The 18679-nt window shown below is 40.7% G+C and overlaps 1 protein-coding gene across 4 annotated transcripts in view; it reads right to left on the reverse strand.

Moving 5' to 3' along the window:
- TEC (tec protein tyrosine kinase) overlaps positions 1-18679 on the reverse strand; it is a 56649-nt gene that overhangs the window by 19540 nt on the left and 18430 nt on the right. For all 4 annotated transcript variants that reach the window (XM_054823093.1, XM_054823092.1, XM_054823094.1 and 1 more), the window contains 2 exons: positions 17853-18035; positions 434-535 (listed from right to left, as the gene is read on the reverse strand). In XM_054823093.1, the coding sequence (XP_054679068.1) occupies positions 434-535; positions 17853-17990 (240 nt within the window). In that variant the 5' untranslated portion in view covers positions 17991-18035. The remainder of the gene's footprint in view (positions 1-433; positions 536-17852; positions 18036-18679) is intronic.

Consider the following 18679-nt stretch of genomic DNA (forward strand, 5'->3'; position numbering starts at 1 on the left):
TCCATTAAGTTCACAATGGAAGAAAATGCAACAAGTTTTATCTTAATTTTCTTATTCTTATATAATTTAATGGTAATTACATCTATTTTAATGTGAAAGAACAAAGACAGGGAAAATGGGCTGCCAGCTAACCCATTTTGGGGGAAGACCAGGACAAGGCACTTTCCAGGCAAAGCCCAAGCAGACAGGGTGGGGAAAAGAAAAAGACCAAGTGTATGAGGCACAACTGCCGAAGGAGGGGAGCGCAGGGAACAGAGGTTGCTGGGGATGGCTTTTAATCGCTGATCCTGAACTACCTCCCACACAACCCCAGAGAGCCAGAGAACAGGCTCAGTATTCAGAACTGACAGTCATTTCAAGCAAGTTACATCCAAATAGCTTGGTGCTGTTCAAAAGCACTGAGGTTTATGTATTTTATATAAAAGGAACATACCTGAAATGGATATTTATTTTGACAGGGAATAATACCATCGCTCTTTACAACTTCTACACATTTAATCCTTGAAATATCCACAGATCCTTTTCTGTACTTTTTCTATAAGAGAAAAAATAAAAAAACATTATGTAAAATAACAGATTTATCTAATTCTCTTTTTTCAGCAGAGACTTCTTGCTTTTTTATCCACTTATGACACTAATATTGCTTTAACTGCAGAAGTAATTTCACATTGGTGAAAATGCACAGAGTACAGTGTAACTGCTTAGTTGAAAGTACCACTTCTTTCTACATAAAGTTTCTAATCAGTTGTAATCATAGGTTTAATCTACTCTTCTTTAGAAAAAACAACTTGAGTACAGCTGAAGGAAGGCTTCTCCCTTGCTGATCTTAAATTATGATTAAAACCAGTGAGGGAAATAGTGTCAATGCATCATCAGTTCCCTCCCTCTGCTGCTAAAGTGCTCCCACCATTTTGCGGCTACTGCTGTGTTTCACCAAGTTTCCAGAGAAACTGGGATGCTGCTCAGGCAACGCAGGGCCTGAGCTGGGGCAGGAAGCAGAAGATGGGGATGAAACCCATCCCAAGCTGGGGTCTGTGTTGAAGGAACTTCTTTGACCAGGGCTAGCAGAAGCCTGGAAGAAGGAAGGTCAAAAGCACAGACATCTGAGAAGATTTGGCTTGCTTTTAATTGATAATTATGGACTATTTTAAAGAAGGCAAGGAGTGCCCATGGTGCTGAGCAGGTGCTGCCCAAAGTAACAACGCATGGAAGCACAGCATAGTCCAACACTCCGGAGGGGAAGCTCCTTGAAAGAACAGATGATAAGAAGTAGTAGTGTGTATTGGGCTTGAGTCTACATGTAAAGGAGACAGTTAACAACAGAAGTCCACACACAAGCAGACCTTTTTAAGGTGGCTATTTCCAAAGGAATTGATTGAAACCATTTTCCTTCACCTGAAGCAGAAGAGACTAAAAATGAAATCCCAGCACAGAAATTTACAATGATCTCTACTACACAGCAAATGGAAACACCTGAATGATATGCTTCTGAGAGCAAAATGACGAAGAATCTACAAGAGACTGTAATAGGGCCACCTCTCACTTTTGGGAGAACCAAGTCTCTAATAGAAGAGGATGCTTCTACTGGAATTCAGGAAAAAAAAAAATGGCAGTTCACAGCTGGTCCTGAATTAATCCATGTCAAAAATCTTGACTTGCCAAGCACATCCAGAGTGCAGCTTATGAAAGATGGACACTGTTCACACAACATAGAAATAATTAGTAATTACTGAATTCTTTTATATACTCTAATCCTTCCTCAGCTGCCCTCTTCTCTCCTGAGGATGGAAATTTCAACCCAAATAGCACATCTGGCACAACCATAAACAATTGAAAACAGAATCTTATAAACAGAAGCAAAGAGCAACTTCAAATATAGCTGTCACGATTCCACTGCCCTAGAAACACAATAGTTACTACCCATGGAAAACATGAGAGTTTTGTCAGCATTTAAAACACATGTAGTACTCTGTCTCTTATGTATATTGTTATGAAGAAAGCAGGCAGACAAAATGTACACAAATAATTCATGCACGTCACGGTCAGCATCAGGAAGAATGACAGGAACTAAGTTCAGACAAAGTGGTAACTGTTATTCAACATCAGAAAAAACCAAACCCTTCTCCCTCCAAAAAAAGCCCCAATAAGGAGCTTTTTAAAATTGAGGGGTTGGGGAGTGGAACAGGACAAAAAAAAAAGATTTGGCATTTTAATAAAGTATTAAAAAAAGTCAAATTGTAAACATTACCATGACCTACACTACAAAGCTATATCATGTTTTGCTGAAAAATAATTCGCACCAAGTATGCAACCTTGGATAGCGATAAAAAAAATGTTTCAAGTTTTCTGTTTATTTTATGGTACCCCCTTTACTTGAACTTTGCCCAAAGTAAAACATACTTTCATGAAAATGCCAAAAATTGAGTTACTGAATTCTACGCCACTTGGTACAGCAGCAAATATTGCTTCTTTCTCTCTCCCCTTGTCACCGCGTGGCAGGCCTGGCACCTTCAGGGCGGCCAGATTAGCCAAGGTAGAACAGGAAGATCCAAACACGATGTGCTTTTTCATGAAGCACAGAATTCAGCGCTCCACATAGTTGTGTTGAAGACACCTCTCCAGATCTTTTTTCCTGCACAACAACATACAAAGATGTTGTACGCTTGCCACTTCTGTAACATATCTGCCCAGCTTTCTGTGTCCAGTGGGGCACTCATATATTGCTTGGATCCCATCTGCTGGTTAACTGAGGTTGTGAGACAAAGACAGGGATGATACGCATGGGGGTTTTTATCCGGAATGACAGAAATTCCTTGGAGGAAAAGGCTTTATTACTTTCTCTGAACCCGCCTCTCTTCCAAGACTCAGAGATTTTCATGCCAATTCTGGCATTGAGTGCTCACTCAAAAGGAGCATACATTTGCCAGGAGAACAAAGGACAGGAATCCAACAAGATAATCAACTAACATTTTTTGGGGAAAAAAATAAAGCAAACCCCTGATACACAGCACATCTACAATCCTAGTAACTGTATTTCCTAAGTCGTGTCGTGTACTTTCATGATTTAAGGTGACTCAGTTTGCTTCACCATGAGATGCTAAATTAAGCCAACTCAAAGTTGACCTGGCTTACAACTCAATCCAGCAAATGTAGCCTAATTTCAGAGAAGATTCTTCTTTTTTGCATACTTTACAGATTAAAAAACCTTACATATGTGAAATTAAATCCAAGTGTACTGCTCCAGACAGGTTTCAGATTGCATCAGAAGCAACAGTTATTAATGGCCAGCAGGCTTCAAATTGTCAGGTGTGCAGCTGTGTTTTAGCTCAGCATTTCTCACTATTAAACCAAGGGGCACAGGAGCAAGAAGGAATGACTCAAGAAAAATGCTAACAAGACCACTGCAATGTCTCTCCCCTCCTTACTTAAATGATTTCTCTTTATAACGGCACATCTTGCACATCATCACCGTGTTGCATTTATTCTGCAAGCTAAATAGCTTGCTCCAGATCCAGACATGCGGCAGACATGAAATGCAGAATCAAGGGAGACCTCAAGCTCTGAGGTAGTTGGGAAGTAGAGGTGCAGGCAGTAGCCAGCCATGAGAAATCCACCCAAAACCGCCCTTTCCAACAAGTGACCTCTGCTACAGAGACAAAATTAGTACAATGGCTAATTATGCAATGTCAAACCACAGGAGGCAGAGGGATGTTTTTCATGGTTGTTTTTGGAGGTGAAAGATGGCTAACATAGTAGAAAAAGGTCAGATTCCCTGTAGAAATAGTTAGTAGTATTTCACCAGCACACTCACGCATGCTGTCCGAACTGGACAGAAGTATTCACAGAGGATTTGGGGGGACAGGCAGAGAGCAAATCACAGGCCAGTGAATCCAAGGGACCTATCAAAGCTGATCCATCCCTTTTCTGAATAGATATATATGCCTCTAGAGGGAGGTCTACAGAAGGAAACAGGGTTAGAACAGTAATAAAGGCATAAAAATACTACATCCCAATAACAGATAAAAATATGTGCTTCAAAGTCACACTAAAGGTTGTTTTCTTTTAAAAAAAAAAAGTATTTGCTTGCTGAAAATAACAAAAGGGAAGTGACTATACAGAAACTACTATACAAAGCTTCTCAAAATGCAAAGTACCATATGTACTTCATACTTGCCTATGCTTCAAAAACTCGATTTACAGTTTGGAAGCCCTGTTCTTCCTTACTCACAACGACGATGGCCAGTCCAGACAGTAAGTCTTGTTTCAATGCAATGCAAAAAGAATAAGCTATTCCTATTATTTAACATATAAGATAGTAATATCAAGAAGTTATAACACTAGGCCTACATTATTAGATATGAAACAAATATATGATTACACAATTCCTCTTATAAAATAATAATCTTACAATACAGAAAGACAAGAAATATCTAAGTGTTAGGTAAGTATACAATCAAACAGCTCGTCCTCTGTGCACCTGGAATTACTCCTCTGCAGAATATAGTAGTTTTACAGCTCAAGAAGCCCATATTCCCACTATCAGATAAAATGTTTCTTCAGTGTATTTCCTCCTTGCTGATGAAGATACTGTGCTGCTTACACTCAGAAAAGTGGGGTTGGGGGATTAAACGATACAAAGGACAGTCCACTTGGAAAAAAAGCTCAATGAAAACACGCAGAAGTCACCCCGGCTGTCAAGAAATAGCTAGATTTTGTCTCGCCCATGCTGTCTGTCTCTGTTGTTCATACTATTTTCTCCTCCTGTGCTTATCCTCACGTAGGAAATCCTGAGGTCATCAGCATGTGACCCATGGAACTTGTGCTCTCACAAGTATAGAAGGTCTCTGCATTACTGGCATCTCCTTTTAAGGAGCTGCTCTGCAACTTGACAAAACCTCAGAAAAGCCTGGCTAACCCAACATCCTCTGTAGAGAACTTCTCTGGTAGAATATGCTCCAGAGCCAAATGTAAGGGCGGCCTCACTTTTTTTTTTTTAATTTGTTTTGTTTTTAAACAGCATTGCCATTTAGTGGTAAGAAGCACTGGATACTGCTGCAGTTCCCTCTTCAGAGGCATTTTCACCAAGCAATTACTGATTATGCAAATATAATTAATGTAGCCAGGTGTTAGATGGCCATATTTTCCATCCCCTTATTTTCCAGTGTGTCAGATATGATGAATAATGCCCTGCCTCCTTTCAATTCATTTTTTTAAGTATTATTCTAAGAAAAGCAAGTATCAAGTATTTCTATTCACCTTTCCAAAATGGCTAGAATTGAGATAAAAAGCAAGAGGTGATTATGACTCTGATCTAGTCCGACCCAATCCAAGAGCTGACTCTTGGGAAGAATTTCAAGGAGAGGAAAAAATACAAACCTAAGTGAGAAGGAGAAAGCCTTAAACCCTGTCCTGCAAAATAGGAAACTGAGAAGCCTTTATCACGGCCTGGCTGCTCAGCAGATGCCAACCACCAGCGCTGGAGAGCCTGAAAAGCACAAAAAGAAGTTCTCTGCAGTAGCACTGATGCAACTTCCTAACCATGACTACAACACGTTATCTGTAATTTACTCTTCTCCTGCAATTGAGAGGCAGGCAGTCAAATGTACACAATTACAGTTACGATAGATCGCAGCAATGACATAAGGCAGCAACATAAATAAGAGTAAAGGACACGAAATAAATCAGCCAGGCCTCCATCCATATCAGGCCCAAAGTCACCTACAACTTTTCAGCTTTCAAAAGAACCACCACATACCTTCAGGTTCTTTCAGACAAGCCTTTTCTTCCCAGTTTTCTGAAGTCCTCACAGAGCTTTGAGTCTGCCCAGCCCAGTTGTAGCATTTCTGCCGTCTTCTCCACTCTCAGGGCCATCGATCTGCCCATAGGGTGACACCTTTCATTCAAGCCACCCCTCTAATACAACCATAATGCTATCTGAACACTGGACTCTGACAAATTGAGCCAAGAAGGGAGGAGAGCCCAAGTCCACAGTTATCACAGGCGAGCAACCGGAGCCCCAGGACAGGACCCAAGAGGTTTCCTAGCCAAGGCATCAGCTGCTTTACCTACTCTTTCAAGGTTCAGATGATGGAGTCCACAACTACAGAGCTGAGGGGGTGTTTTGTCTTTGAAGATTGCTGTTCATCACCAGGCCATCTCTGCTTTAAACACTTGCTGCTCCACCAACCCTTCATCACAGTCCAGGCTTTTGGGAACCTCATCCTTCCTGCTGTTCCTGCCCTGAATCACATCTTCCTTGAAACTTACTGCCCCAAACAGATGCAGCACCACTGCTGATGCCTTACCAGCAGATTGTAAGGTTTCACAGTGCCATTTTTTCATCCTAATGTATCATTTGCCTTTTTCACAGCAACAAGGTATCATTGATGCATATTGAGCTTATGATTCACTATCCTGTCACCCAGGTCCTGCTGGGAACACCCTGACATTTAGCTACTGATTCCCATTCCGTATTTGGACATTTCGGCATTCCTGCCTAAACTTTTACCTTTTGCACTTGTCCACACTGAATCACATTCTACAAAACAAAAAACCCAAACAAACCCACCACACACCTAATCCCAATATACCACTTTGCTTTCCAGACTTCTTGTCCAAAACGCTTGCAGCTCCTTCAAGTTTTATGTCACCTGAGAACCCAACAAGCTTCTATTTCAGCAACAATATCACTAGTGAAAATACTGAAATGCAAGACAGAACATCCCATTCAAGACAGTCTTTCAATCTGAAAACAAGCTGCCAATATCTACTGAACACTGTACCAGCTTCCCATGTGTTCTGCAAACAGATTTACAAGAGGTTTATATACGTCATTTCATCTGAAAAGGTCTCATAGAGCAGCATCACAAAACACTTACTGGAATGAAAACACAGGATATCTGCTACTACCCACAAGACTTATTACCCCATGGCAGAAAGAACATAGATAAGTCTGAGATAGATTTTTTTTTTTTTGTCAAAACTTTTTTGACTGATGTGCAATTTTGGTATCTTCCAAGTACTTTCAACAAGCCTGTTTTTTCTAGTACTTTTCTAGAAATTATCTTCGTAGCTTACAATTTCTTAGCTTCTCCTCCGCAACCTTTTAAAACTAGGCCTTCTCTGGCCTTCCAGAATCTCATTTATCTTCCAGCTCTTCCTTCTCAGCACCTTTAAGACTCGTCCCCTCCTGTCTAGTCATAAGGTAAATATTCTCATCCATGCCTTGTCAGTGTCTCAGCAACTACATCCTACACTCTTCAACTTCAGCTATGTCTGATTTGTACCATCTCATAAACATCAAAATTCTTCTAGAAAGATAATTACTGCAGATCCTCATTTTATACCATACTTTTCTTTTGGTAAATGTTATAGAGAACAGGGAATCACTACTGCAACATAACCAACTTCTTTTACAATTTAAGTTTCTTTATGACTTAGTCTTTTTAAGTGAGCATTCCCACACATCTGTTAAGCTGCCTCCATTCACATGACTAGCTCTAAATCATTTCTCCTATTTGAACAGCTTTCACTTGCACCTGCTTAAAAATTCCCCAGCTCTGCCTACTGTCATCTGTCTTCTCTTGGGTTTTCAGCCACTATTTGTGGTCTTATGGATCATCAGCAATACAGTAATTCTGCTTATGAGCAAAAAATTTATTTTAAAAAATTACTTTCCTGAATCTGGGGGGAGAGGGGTAACGGGAACAAACAAACCAGGAAGAAGCTTCATGGTTCCCACTGCCAACATCTACTGCTTTCCAGCAGACCTTCTATCCAGACCCTCTCAGATTTTTCTTCTCAGATTCCCTCGGCTGCTTTTCTCCTGACTCGTTTTGCCCTACCGTGAGGTATCTGGGGCCTTTGCTGCAGAACACGGTCTTCTCATTCATTCACCTCAATAGCTCAAAATGCTGACCAGCTTTATGTGCAGCTGTATTTTGGATAAGTAATTCCTACTGTTTGATCTACCTAAAAGAAAACTGATTCCTTACTATACTTGCTCTGAGCAGTGGCTAGCTACAGACCTAAATCAACCCTCCTCTTCCTCAAGCTATCATACAAGAAAGGTGTAGGCAAGTAACCTGCAGTAAAACTTTTCCTCTTACTGTAACATCTCACCAATGATTTGCACTATGTCTCTATTCACTTGTTGGTGCACCTTGTGCTTTGATGAGCAGCTCCCCTGGAAGGACTGGGGTTTTGCTCCAAGCATTCACTACTGTTACAGGGGACTAGCAGCTATCATAAAATAAATAAATCAACATAAATATAACATGGCTTATGCAATTTTTACATCTGTGTATTTACTTGAAGCAAGACTCAGCTTCCTACGTTGCTCTTTCTCATCAGAGATGGATTTCTCACAATTCCATTACTCTAGCTGAGCACAGAGATCTATATATAGGAACAACAATACAGGTATTGTTATAGCAACAAAGATGTTTGTAAGTTTGCTTGACTAACTATAACCTAAAAAGTATCCATTGATCAGTCATCTACAGATTACTAAGTCACTTGCTAACTCTCTGTCTTGATTTTTATGTAATCAAGTGCAAAGAAAAGTTAAATTTAACTATTTTCCTAATGCTGCTAATCTGTAGAAACAATGGTTGTAGTCATTGTAGAGGTAGTATACAATTGGAAAAGGTGGCTACTCATATTCTGAGTTAGCATGTAAATACAAATCTTGTGAAGAACACGTATATTCCAACACGTATATTTACTCTTTAGTTTTTCATAAGAGGTACAAACACAATATCCTCTATCAAACTGGATGCGACAGGCATCATTCTAGGTGGGATAACTTGTAAATACATCATTGTACTTGCGCAGCAATATAATTGATGTTGAAAAACACTGTTACAAGTTAATCATCACATCTTTAATTTTACATATATATATGTATACACACACACAATATCACATGTGTGTGTTTTAAACCATCTATCCTGACTGCACTTTAAAAATTTTGATTCATTCTTTCTGACAATGCTGGGAAAAAACTGTGCATAATTTCGTTACAAATTACTAAACAGTAAGAGCTGAACTGATCTAAAGCCGCAACCTCTCTTGGAGACAGTCGTTAAGGTATGTCCCCAGTAAGTACAGCTAAGGACTTGCAAGCAATTCAGTGTGGAAGTGTATATCCACTTCTGTTTCCTAGAGGGGAAACAACAGCCAACTCCCAGTTGTCTTCCAGGTCTAGCTGGAATAAAGTTAGTGTGCAAACTTGCAAGTATTTTAAGAAAGCTCTATCGTTACTACCTATGACTTGGAACAAAAAAAGGCTCTGCCAATCTACTCATTTCAGAAGCTATTCATCTCACATTAAAAAACAAGATTAATCAGTGATCAGAAGCATTTTAATACTGAATTGTGCTTTCATTTATATAAAGAATTAAGTCACCTACGCAATGACTAAGGAAACCACATAAATCAGGGTAATTAAGTTAAAAATAATAAAGGATAAGCACTATAGGAGTAAATAACAGTAGAATTTATACACTTTAATCTTCTGTTAAAAAAAGAAAAGTAAATAGCATAACTTTTCAGAACTCTACAAGGTTGCTATGCTCCAAAGGAAGTATTTGTACAAGATTAGTGTTGCAATGAAGCTACACAACTCTACCCTGAAACCTGCAGCTTTAGAGTGGGCCCCAGAGCTTATAAAGTTATTTTTCCTTCCTTAAAATATCACCACGGTAATTTCAGTAGCTTCTGTCTCCTCTCTATTCAAATTATAAGAGCCAAATACAACTCTTGCAGAAGAGCCTTTTTTCCTTAGGAAGAGACTTTCAAAAGTATCACTGCCCAAGAATGTTCAAGTTTTTATTCTGCTTTTTTCATTTATATCCTGGCGGGGGTTTGTGAGTTGTAACAGCTCTTTTGTTTATGCAAGACAGTTTTCACACAAGTCTGATCCTGATAGCAAATACCCCTACTGCCAGTGAAGACAAGAGCCCTCTGCACCTCTCAAGATCAGCTCATTGGAAAGCCATCTTCTCCTCGACTCCACAGAGGCTTCCTTCTAAATAAGACTCTTAAATGTTTTCCCTCCGGGTCTATTATTTGCTTTCTCTGTAGAAGTGGTTTCTGTATACTAATAAATAGGTAAGTGCTATGCCTACCCCAGCATCCTCTGTGCAGCCTCTCCAGAGCCAACGGGTATTGCAGCACAGACTCTTCCCCATTTTGTCCTCCCTCTAACACCGCAGGCTCCCATTCACCCAAACACACACAGGGTAACCAGCAGGACCAGGATTTAGCCTATACCTTTTGAAAGAACAAGATCCAATACAAACCATTTATTGCTGTAAACTGTAATCCATACAGTGAGCATGAGCAAACAATAAACATGCTAAAGCTTAAAGCAATTTCACACTCATAAGCTCATACTCAGCTTCATACTCAAGGTCAGTGCAAGTTGCCGTGGGCAGGAAAGGTTAACGTGAGCATGCTGCGCCATGTGTGGGAGGACAGCAACCAAACCACACACATCAGCACGCTTTCAAACTAAAGACTGTCACTGCTAAGCAAGCTGAGAGATGGAGAGAAATACTACAGTGACAGGGAGCATTCGACAACTCCAGTAGATATGAGGATACTAACAGTCCACACATTGAGAAGAATTCATAAAATTACGACCAGATCTGTGACAGCACCAGACTCATGAGAAACATCAACGTGAAATTTTTCAAACAACAAACTAGCAGGACATCTCACTTGCGCAAACCAGCTCCTTTCAACTACCCCAGTGATGAGAAGTACTTAACACCTACGTTTATTATCTTACCTTCATCTCAAAGAATTTCCCATACCTAAAATGCCATCTAGAGCAAAAACCTCTAGTCTGGTGGCACTTTTAGTTCAAAGTGAGCTGCTCTGTCAGCATGAGCTAACTAAAACTTGCATGAAATATACGTTATCTGCTATCATGGCTATTCTGTAACGCAGCAGTAAGCCTGCTCCAGTCAGGGCCATCAGACTGCCCTACTGTCCCAGTTCAGAGATATCTTCTGACCATTCATTGAGAAACAACTCACAACAGTAAAGCTTATTGCCACACAGGGAGAAAAAGGATAAACCAAGAGTACTTGGTGGACTACTCTGGTGGACACAGTAGCTTGAATGCTATTTCTGGGTGGTTTTTCCTCGTGGCTAACTGAAGAGGAAAACGCAATAGTGTTCTTTGCTGTAGCTAAGCCACTCTGCAAAGGAATGTGTGGGGCACTTGCACCATGGGACATCAGCCACCAGGCATACTGGTAGACCTGCAAAGTGAGTATTCCTTTCCATTACAACTGTTCAGCTGATATTTACTGAAGTATTTCCAATTTCAGTGATAAGGTGGACTCCTAGATAAACACTAAGGTTTGATTTTTCCAAACAGATTCAGCTGAAAGTGTGAATGCATCGCACCTTTGAAAATAAACTCCAGAGCATTTTAAGTTGAATACGCAAGATATGAGGTCACTTTTGACAGAAAGCGGCCAAACAGGTCTAGAACTATGCATGTGCTTGGGCAAGCCCAAGCACAACTATAGGCTGGGCAGAGAATGGATTGAGAGCAGCCCTGAGGAGAAGGGCTTGGGGGTGCTGGTTGATGAGAAGCTCAAGATGACCCAGCAATGTACACTTGCAGCCCAGAAAGCCAACTGTATCCTGGGCTGCATCAAAAGAAGTCTGACCAGCAAGTCAAGGGAGGTGATTCTCCCCCTCGACTCCGCTCTCATAAGACCCCACCTGGGGTACTGCATCCACCTCTGGGGACACCAGAAACAAAGACATTGAACTGTTGGAGCGAGTCCAGAGGAGGGCCACGAAGATGAACAGAGAGCTAGAGCACCTCTCCTATGAAGACAGGCTGAGAGAGTTGGGGTTGTTCAGCCTGGAGAAGAGAAAGCTCCAAGGAGACCTTACAGCAGCCTTCTAGTATCTAAAGGGGCCTACAAGAAAGCTGCAGAGGGACTGGTTACAAGGGCAGGTAGCGATCGGACAAGGGGTTTAACTTTAAACGGAGAGTAGATTTAGATAAGATATAAGGAAAAAAATTCTTCACTGTGAGGGCAGTGAGGCACTGGAACAGGTTGCCCAGAGAAGCTGTGGATGCCCCATCCCTGGAAGTGTTCAAGTGTTCAAGGCCAGGTTGGATGGGGCTTTGGGCAACCTTGTCTGGTGGAGGGTGTCCCTGCCCATGGCAGGGGGGTTGGAACTAGATGGGCTTTAAGGTCCCTTCCAACCCAAACCGTTCTGTGATTCTATATGTGAAGTTATTTCCACAAATGCCTCCTTGGATTTCAAACCCATGCTCCCTTCAAGATGTAATTAGCAATTTGGAAAAAGTCATACTAAAACTTTAGCTAAATTTTTGCTTGTAAAAATTTAAAAAAACCCAGAAAACATTCCAAATGAGGTTTGGGGTTTTGTTTGGTTTTTTTATTTACTGCATTGAATATTTGCTTTTAAGACAAGCAGGTTTATTTAAAAATGGCTTAACTTTGTTTATTGATTTCCCACAGATTAGTATTTTTTTATTTCTTAGAAGAAAATAGTTCAGGACAATGAACAGAAGCATACCTGAAGTAGTATCCTGAGCTTTGAAACCACACAAAATTGGAAAGATATTTCCTAATAAGATATTTCATACTAGCGTTTCCTCACTAGAATACCACGTGCCTTTCCTATGCCATCAGATTACCTAGAAAAGTTACACTGCAATCAATGACTCTAGTAAGCATAGTGCAGGAGTCCTTAAGAGCAAGGGCCAGTCTATGCAAAAATGCCTTCTACCTCCTACTTCCAAACCACCATAGTTACTACTGTCTATGTAAATCTGTTTAAAGCTGGATTGGTAAGTCTACAATGCATGGTTGAGAATATTGTACATATCTTAAGTCTTTCTGACTGTAGCATGTTCAGTTTTATAGTACATCCCCATACTCAGAATAGGAAGATATTTTTCTTCCCTATTTTTATATATTCATGATCCATACTCTGCACTTGGAGGCTGATTCAGTTATTTTTTACTACAATGAATATTTTGTCTTCATTAGAAATGGACTCCATCACATTCAGATCTCATTAGCCACTTTTTCAACATTAAGGAAAAAAAAAAGAAAATACTCTTTCCAATAATGACAGATGATAAACCGTTAATGGCTTCATGAAACTTACAAAATTAACTCAGCCTTTTATATGCTTACAATTGTTAGTCCAATATTGCACAATAGCGCAATAATGGAATTTCCCCATTTACACTTACTAATTCACAGAATTTATGCCAAAAAAAGCCAAAACCAGAAGCCATTTCCAGCTTAAAGAGAATGTTCCTCTTTTCTGACATTAAAAATTCATCTCCGTCATGCTTAAGGCAAGTTGGTTCCTGATGTATGTTTATTTTCAAGCTTTTTAATGTCCATATTTTTAACCAACCTTAAGGTGAAACATCTCCCATTTTTTTTTTACCAAACAGCATAATACCCAGCAGCAGTTAGGCCATAAAAGCCATGGTCCTCTTGGCTTCCTATACAAAATAACTTTCTCATGACATTACTCATAATTGTAGAGCTTTGCACAAGTGACCTAAACCAGGACTCTCCTTCCTCAGGTTTCTGTGCTTTGAAACCAGTCTTGAAATTCAGCCTCTTTACTGATTCTGTAGTTATACTTCATTAATAATTCACACATCTCCTCCATGTGCAGTCCAGTGACATTTCTAAGTGCAAAAGCTACATTTCTCCTTCTCACGGCAGCAGTGCAGCTCCAGCTTCACTGTAGGCACTTTGTACCATGGCAGGGTGCTGGAGCTGCTTGAAAGCACATATAAAAGATTTAAATAGGTTATGAGCAAGTTTAAACAAGAGTTTACCCTGTTGCTGGTAGTCATGCTTATGAGATAATCGTTTATTGCTCCAAGTAGGTATATGGAACTTTGTCAAGAAAGAGAGAAGAGCGCTTCTATAATGTGCATCTGGTCAAGGAGCAAGTGATCCCCCACCACTGGCTGCACAGAACAGGGTCAATTAAATTTCTCAGCAACATTTACAAGAACAACATTTGCTATGGTTGACTGCTTTCTGTTGTCATAAATGTTCCACTTCTCTCACCAGACATATCAAGTATCTAATTCTGTCACCTTATTTACAATCCCGACTTGCCCACACTTTCAGTATTGACTAATCTGGTTAAAGAGATTAAATTTAATCTTGTTTTTAAAAAGAAGTGGCATGACTATCCACATGACCACAAACCCTGGGTTCTTCTTGAACTCTCTCTACTGAATTCCCATAGAAGTTAAAACGGAAAAAACAAGAAAAGACTTCGGTTTGAGCAATGACCACACTGGGAAAAATACACTTGCCTAGAGGAGCAGAACTCAGCCACCTTTGGCAAACTGCTACCACTGCAGTTATGCGACTGAAATGAGTATGTAGGATCCTCTTGGCTTGGAACTTCTGTGCTTATCTTACCAATCTGGACTTTGAATATTGCCAAGCCTGAAATGAGATCAGTCTGTACCTATCCTTTCATCCATCATCTTTAAATTCAACCAGCAAACACAGTAGCCACATTTATTTCAGCAATACTATTTAGAGAAGCCAGAATTAATCTCTAATAATATTTTTTCTTTTTATATCAATTACTTCAGCCAGAATATACAATTGTCTTACTGTAAATACAAATTTACGGCCACCATGAATAGCTTAAAAAACCCAAACAACTGATAAAACTCCCAAACTTTCTCCATTTCAGTTGCCCAGTGACACAAAGGAATAGCTACCACTGTGTCACAGAGATCTTAGTCACACAGTAATTCTATTTTTTTCAAATAGAGACCAAGTATTGCTGACAAAAATATTCAGTGTGCCCCTCTAAGATCAGTGCTCATTATTTTCAGACAATATTGTTAATAAAATAAAATGCTGATTAATGTTTAAAAGAATCTAAAGTGGGAGAAGCAGTGGAAAATGAAAAAGGTTTGAGGTTGGAAAGCTATGTGTTACACGGCTGAGCCAGTCTAACAACCTGCTGATGTCAACAGTCAGAGCATCCTGTCCTCCTCCACCACCTGGCACCGCCTCTGGCACTTGTTAGGTCCTGTGCCAAGCTAACACAGCTTGCTAACCCAGCAGAACACTAATCCAGGAAAAAAAAAAAAAACAAACCAACAACCAACTGGATCAAATATCTTTCCGCTGATTAGCAAGTTTTTTCAGGGCAGGCCTGCAAAGGCTAGGACAGGGAGGAGATGGACCTGTCTCTTTCAGCAGCAAACTGCTGGGCTAACATATATGTAATATATATTTTCACCCCAACAGTCCTTATCTCAAGGCTGGAATGTTTTAAGGAGTTACTGCCTAGACAGCTGAGGGCACTATGGGCAGCCCTGCTCCATCTCACTGCAAATAAAACCAATAGTTTAAACCCCCCTCTCAGACAGATCCACCAGTCAGTCTCCTGGAAGGTATTTTAGCCAGAGGACATTAACCTGCAGGAAAAAGGTAAAGCTGGAAGGGCAAAGCTGTAAGTGGTAACTTAAAGGGCGACAACTAGACCTGCAAAACCCGTTAGTTGCGTTTCTATTTGACCTGAATGTGAGCTAGCACAAGATAAGCATGCAAGACACGTTTCACAGGGCTTTTTAAGCCCCACATCTATTTATTCTCTGCAGAAAAAAGTATTCTTTAAAAAAGCATTCTAAAATAAGTACATATTTTAAGTCCATAAACTCAGTAAAAATATAAATTCATATTCCAAGGCGGATTGAAAACTGGCTGAACAGCTGGACCAGGACAGTGGTGATCAGTGGCACAAAATCTAGTTGGAGGCCAGTGACTAGTGGTGTACCCGAGGAGTCAATACTGGGTCCAGTCCTATTCAACTTCATCAGTAATGACCTCGATGATGGGGAAGAGCGTACCCTCAGCAAGTTTCCTGATGACACCAAACAGGGGGAGTGGCTGTAACACCAGAGGACTGTGCTGCCATCCAGAGGGACCTCAATGGGCTGGAGAAATGGGCTGACAGGAACCTCATGAACTTCAACAAGGAGAAGTGCAAAGTCCTGCACCTGGGGAGGAACAACCCCAGGCACCAGTACATGCTGGGGGCCACCCAGCTGGAAAGCAGCTTGGCAGAACAGGACCTGGGGGTCCTGGTGGACCTTAAATTGAAGATGATCCAGCAATCTGCCTTTGCTGTGAAGAAGGCTAATGGTGTCAGGCTCCATAATACAAAGTATTGCTAGAAGGCCAAGAGTGATGATCCTTCCCCTCTGCTCAGCACTGGTGAGGCCACAGCTGGAGTCCTGTGTCCAGTTCTGAGCTCCTGGAAAAAGACAGACATGGACATACCAGAGAGAGTCCAGCAAAGGGCCACAAAGATGAAGGACTGGAGCATCTCTCCTACAAGGGAAGGCTGAGAGAGCTGGGACTGTTTAGCCTGAAAAAGGGAAGATCTTACAAATACATATAAATGCCTGAAGGGAAGGTGTAAAAAAAGATGGAGCCAGGATGTTCTCAGTGGTGTCCAGCAACTGAAAAAATACTCAGTGGGCACAAACTGAAACACAGGAGATTCCTCCCGCATATCAGGAAACACTGTTTCCTGTAAGGCTGACCAAGCAATGGCACAGATTGCCCAGATAGGTTGTAGTCTCCACCCTTGGAAATTTTCCAAAGCCGTCTAGACATGGTCCTGGGCACCTGGCAGCCCGGCTTGAGCAGGGGCACTGGACCAGATGACCTCCAGAGGTCCCTTCCAATCCTAGCCATTCTGTGATCTCATTCTTAATCCTCAATTGTGTCCAAGCTATATTCTGAGAATGGCAACTACAATAGTCTGCTGTGGTCTTGGGGCATGGTAAGCGAGCTCAATTCTGCTGCAAGCACAAGCTCTGGCAGCAAAACATGCTTAGCAAGCCTTAGCTCTCTGGTACCCCCTTCCTTCATCAGAGGTAAGAAGCCGATACAAGAGGTTGCAGTTACCTCCATTAACTTTATTTGCTGAATGGCTTCCCAGAGCATAGAGAATGCCCCATTAGCTACTGCAGCCATTTTAATCCCCTCCAGCATTATGACAAATCTGTAAAGTAGCCTCAGTTAAGTGGAAAATCTGGGCCCCCAGCACTAAAAGATATGACAGGGCACTCCAGAGACAGGTGATCTTGATGAAACCGAGTCTGGACCTCATTTGAAAAATGCTGGTCTGAGGATTTGCCTTGTTTACACTATTGATTTCTGCTGTAACTGAATTTACATGAGGTGGTAACAGCAATGAGCTGTTAGTCATACCAAAAATAAACTGCTTTCAGCTTCATTTCAGTCACTAGGTTACATTATGCACTTTAATGGACCTCATCTTTTGTGAGCTTGGTCTGCAATGTACTGCTCCTCTCAAATGCTCTTTCCCTGTTTGAATTCAGTTAATTCCCAGATGTGAAACTAATGGCCTTCACAGTAAACATGGACACAAGCAGCTACGATTGTAAGTTTTCCTACCTTTTCCCCGCTTTGTAATAGCGGTGATCTTTCATCTCTCTGGAGCGAGAAGTAAATTAGCTTTGATGATCAGCTATAAAAACTGTTTTATCTTATTGCTGGCATCCTGGCTATGTACTACTGCTCTAAGTAAGAACCAGTTCACATTGGCTACCAGATAAGTCACCTACATCTCTGTAAATCTGTCTTATAAATCAGAGAAAAGAGAAATGGCAGCTCACATTCATTGCCACCCATGGCCACGGCCACCATGTGCTCCTGACTATATGATATGTAGTAGGAAAAAACCCAATAGTATACAAAAGCAAAAAGGAACAAAGGCAGTCTATAGCAAAAATCTGCATCTCCTACCTCCGCTCGACCTTCATAATACGTTAGCATAGACTTTGTAAGTACAAAAAGCCTCTCTTTGTAGTTTAATGGAGAAGTCCTCTTCTTCTGCTGTGATCTTTTAATCAAAATCTCTTGTAGGATAGTAGTCGTATTCATTTCAGCCACTTGTCACCTCTGTTTTTAGCCATTGAATATCAGTTCCTGTGAAGACAAGAGAAAAATCATTACGATATCTTTAGCGGATCACAGATCTGGAGATTTCTGTATTAAAAAGAGTTTCTACTTATAAATGAAACTACCTGAATATACAGAAAGCTAGAGCTCACCCTAATCATCTGGAATTTTACAAAAGTTAATTATTGGACACATTTTGCTCAGCAGAAAGCTGCACTGGCACGTTCACAGGAAGCCAAAACCTGTACCTACTGGATTGAAGTAAGGGACACTCACGGAAATTATGGGTGAGAAGTCATCCAAAACGTGCTCCAGGCAAACAGCAGTGTACAACTGCTTTTTCACCGCAAAGTCCTAATGTCTATCAAAGTTTTAATTGCTAAGACCTGTGCATATATAAATGCCATTTGCAAAATTGTTTGATATACAGAATTGAACATGGATCGGTTAGTGTCACTTTGGAAATTCACCCCAACTATATTAATGAAAATTTTCAGATGCAAATGGTCATTTAGAAGATGTCAATTTGAGAACAAAGAATTAGAGCTTATTTTTCAGTAATTGCTAAGTATATGCCCTCCATCTTCTATTTAGAAAGATTTGTTGACCATTAACAATCTAAATTTCACTTTTGGCAGTTCTGGTTGCTCAGTAACAACCAGCTGCTTTGA

This window comes from Grus americana, chromosome 4 (assembly GCF_028858705.1).
Source record: "Grus americana isolate bGruAme1 chromosome 4, bGruAme1.mat, whole genome shotgun sequence".
NCBI lineage: Eukaryota > Metazoa > Chordata > Aves > Gruiformes > Gruidae > Grus > Grus americana.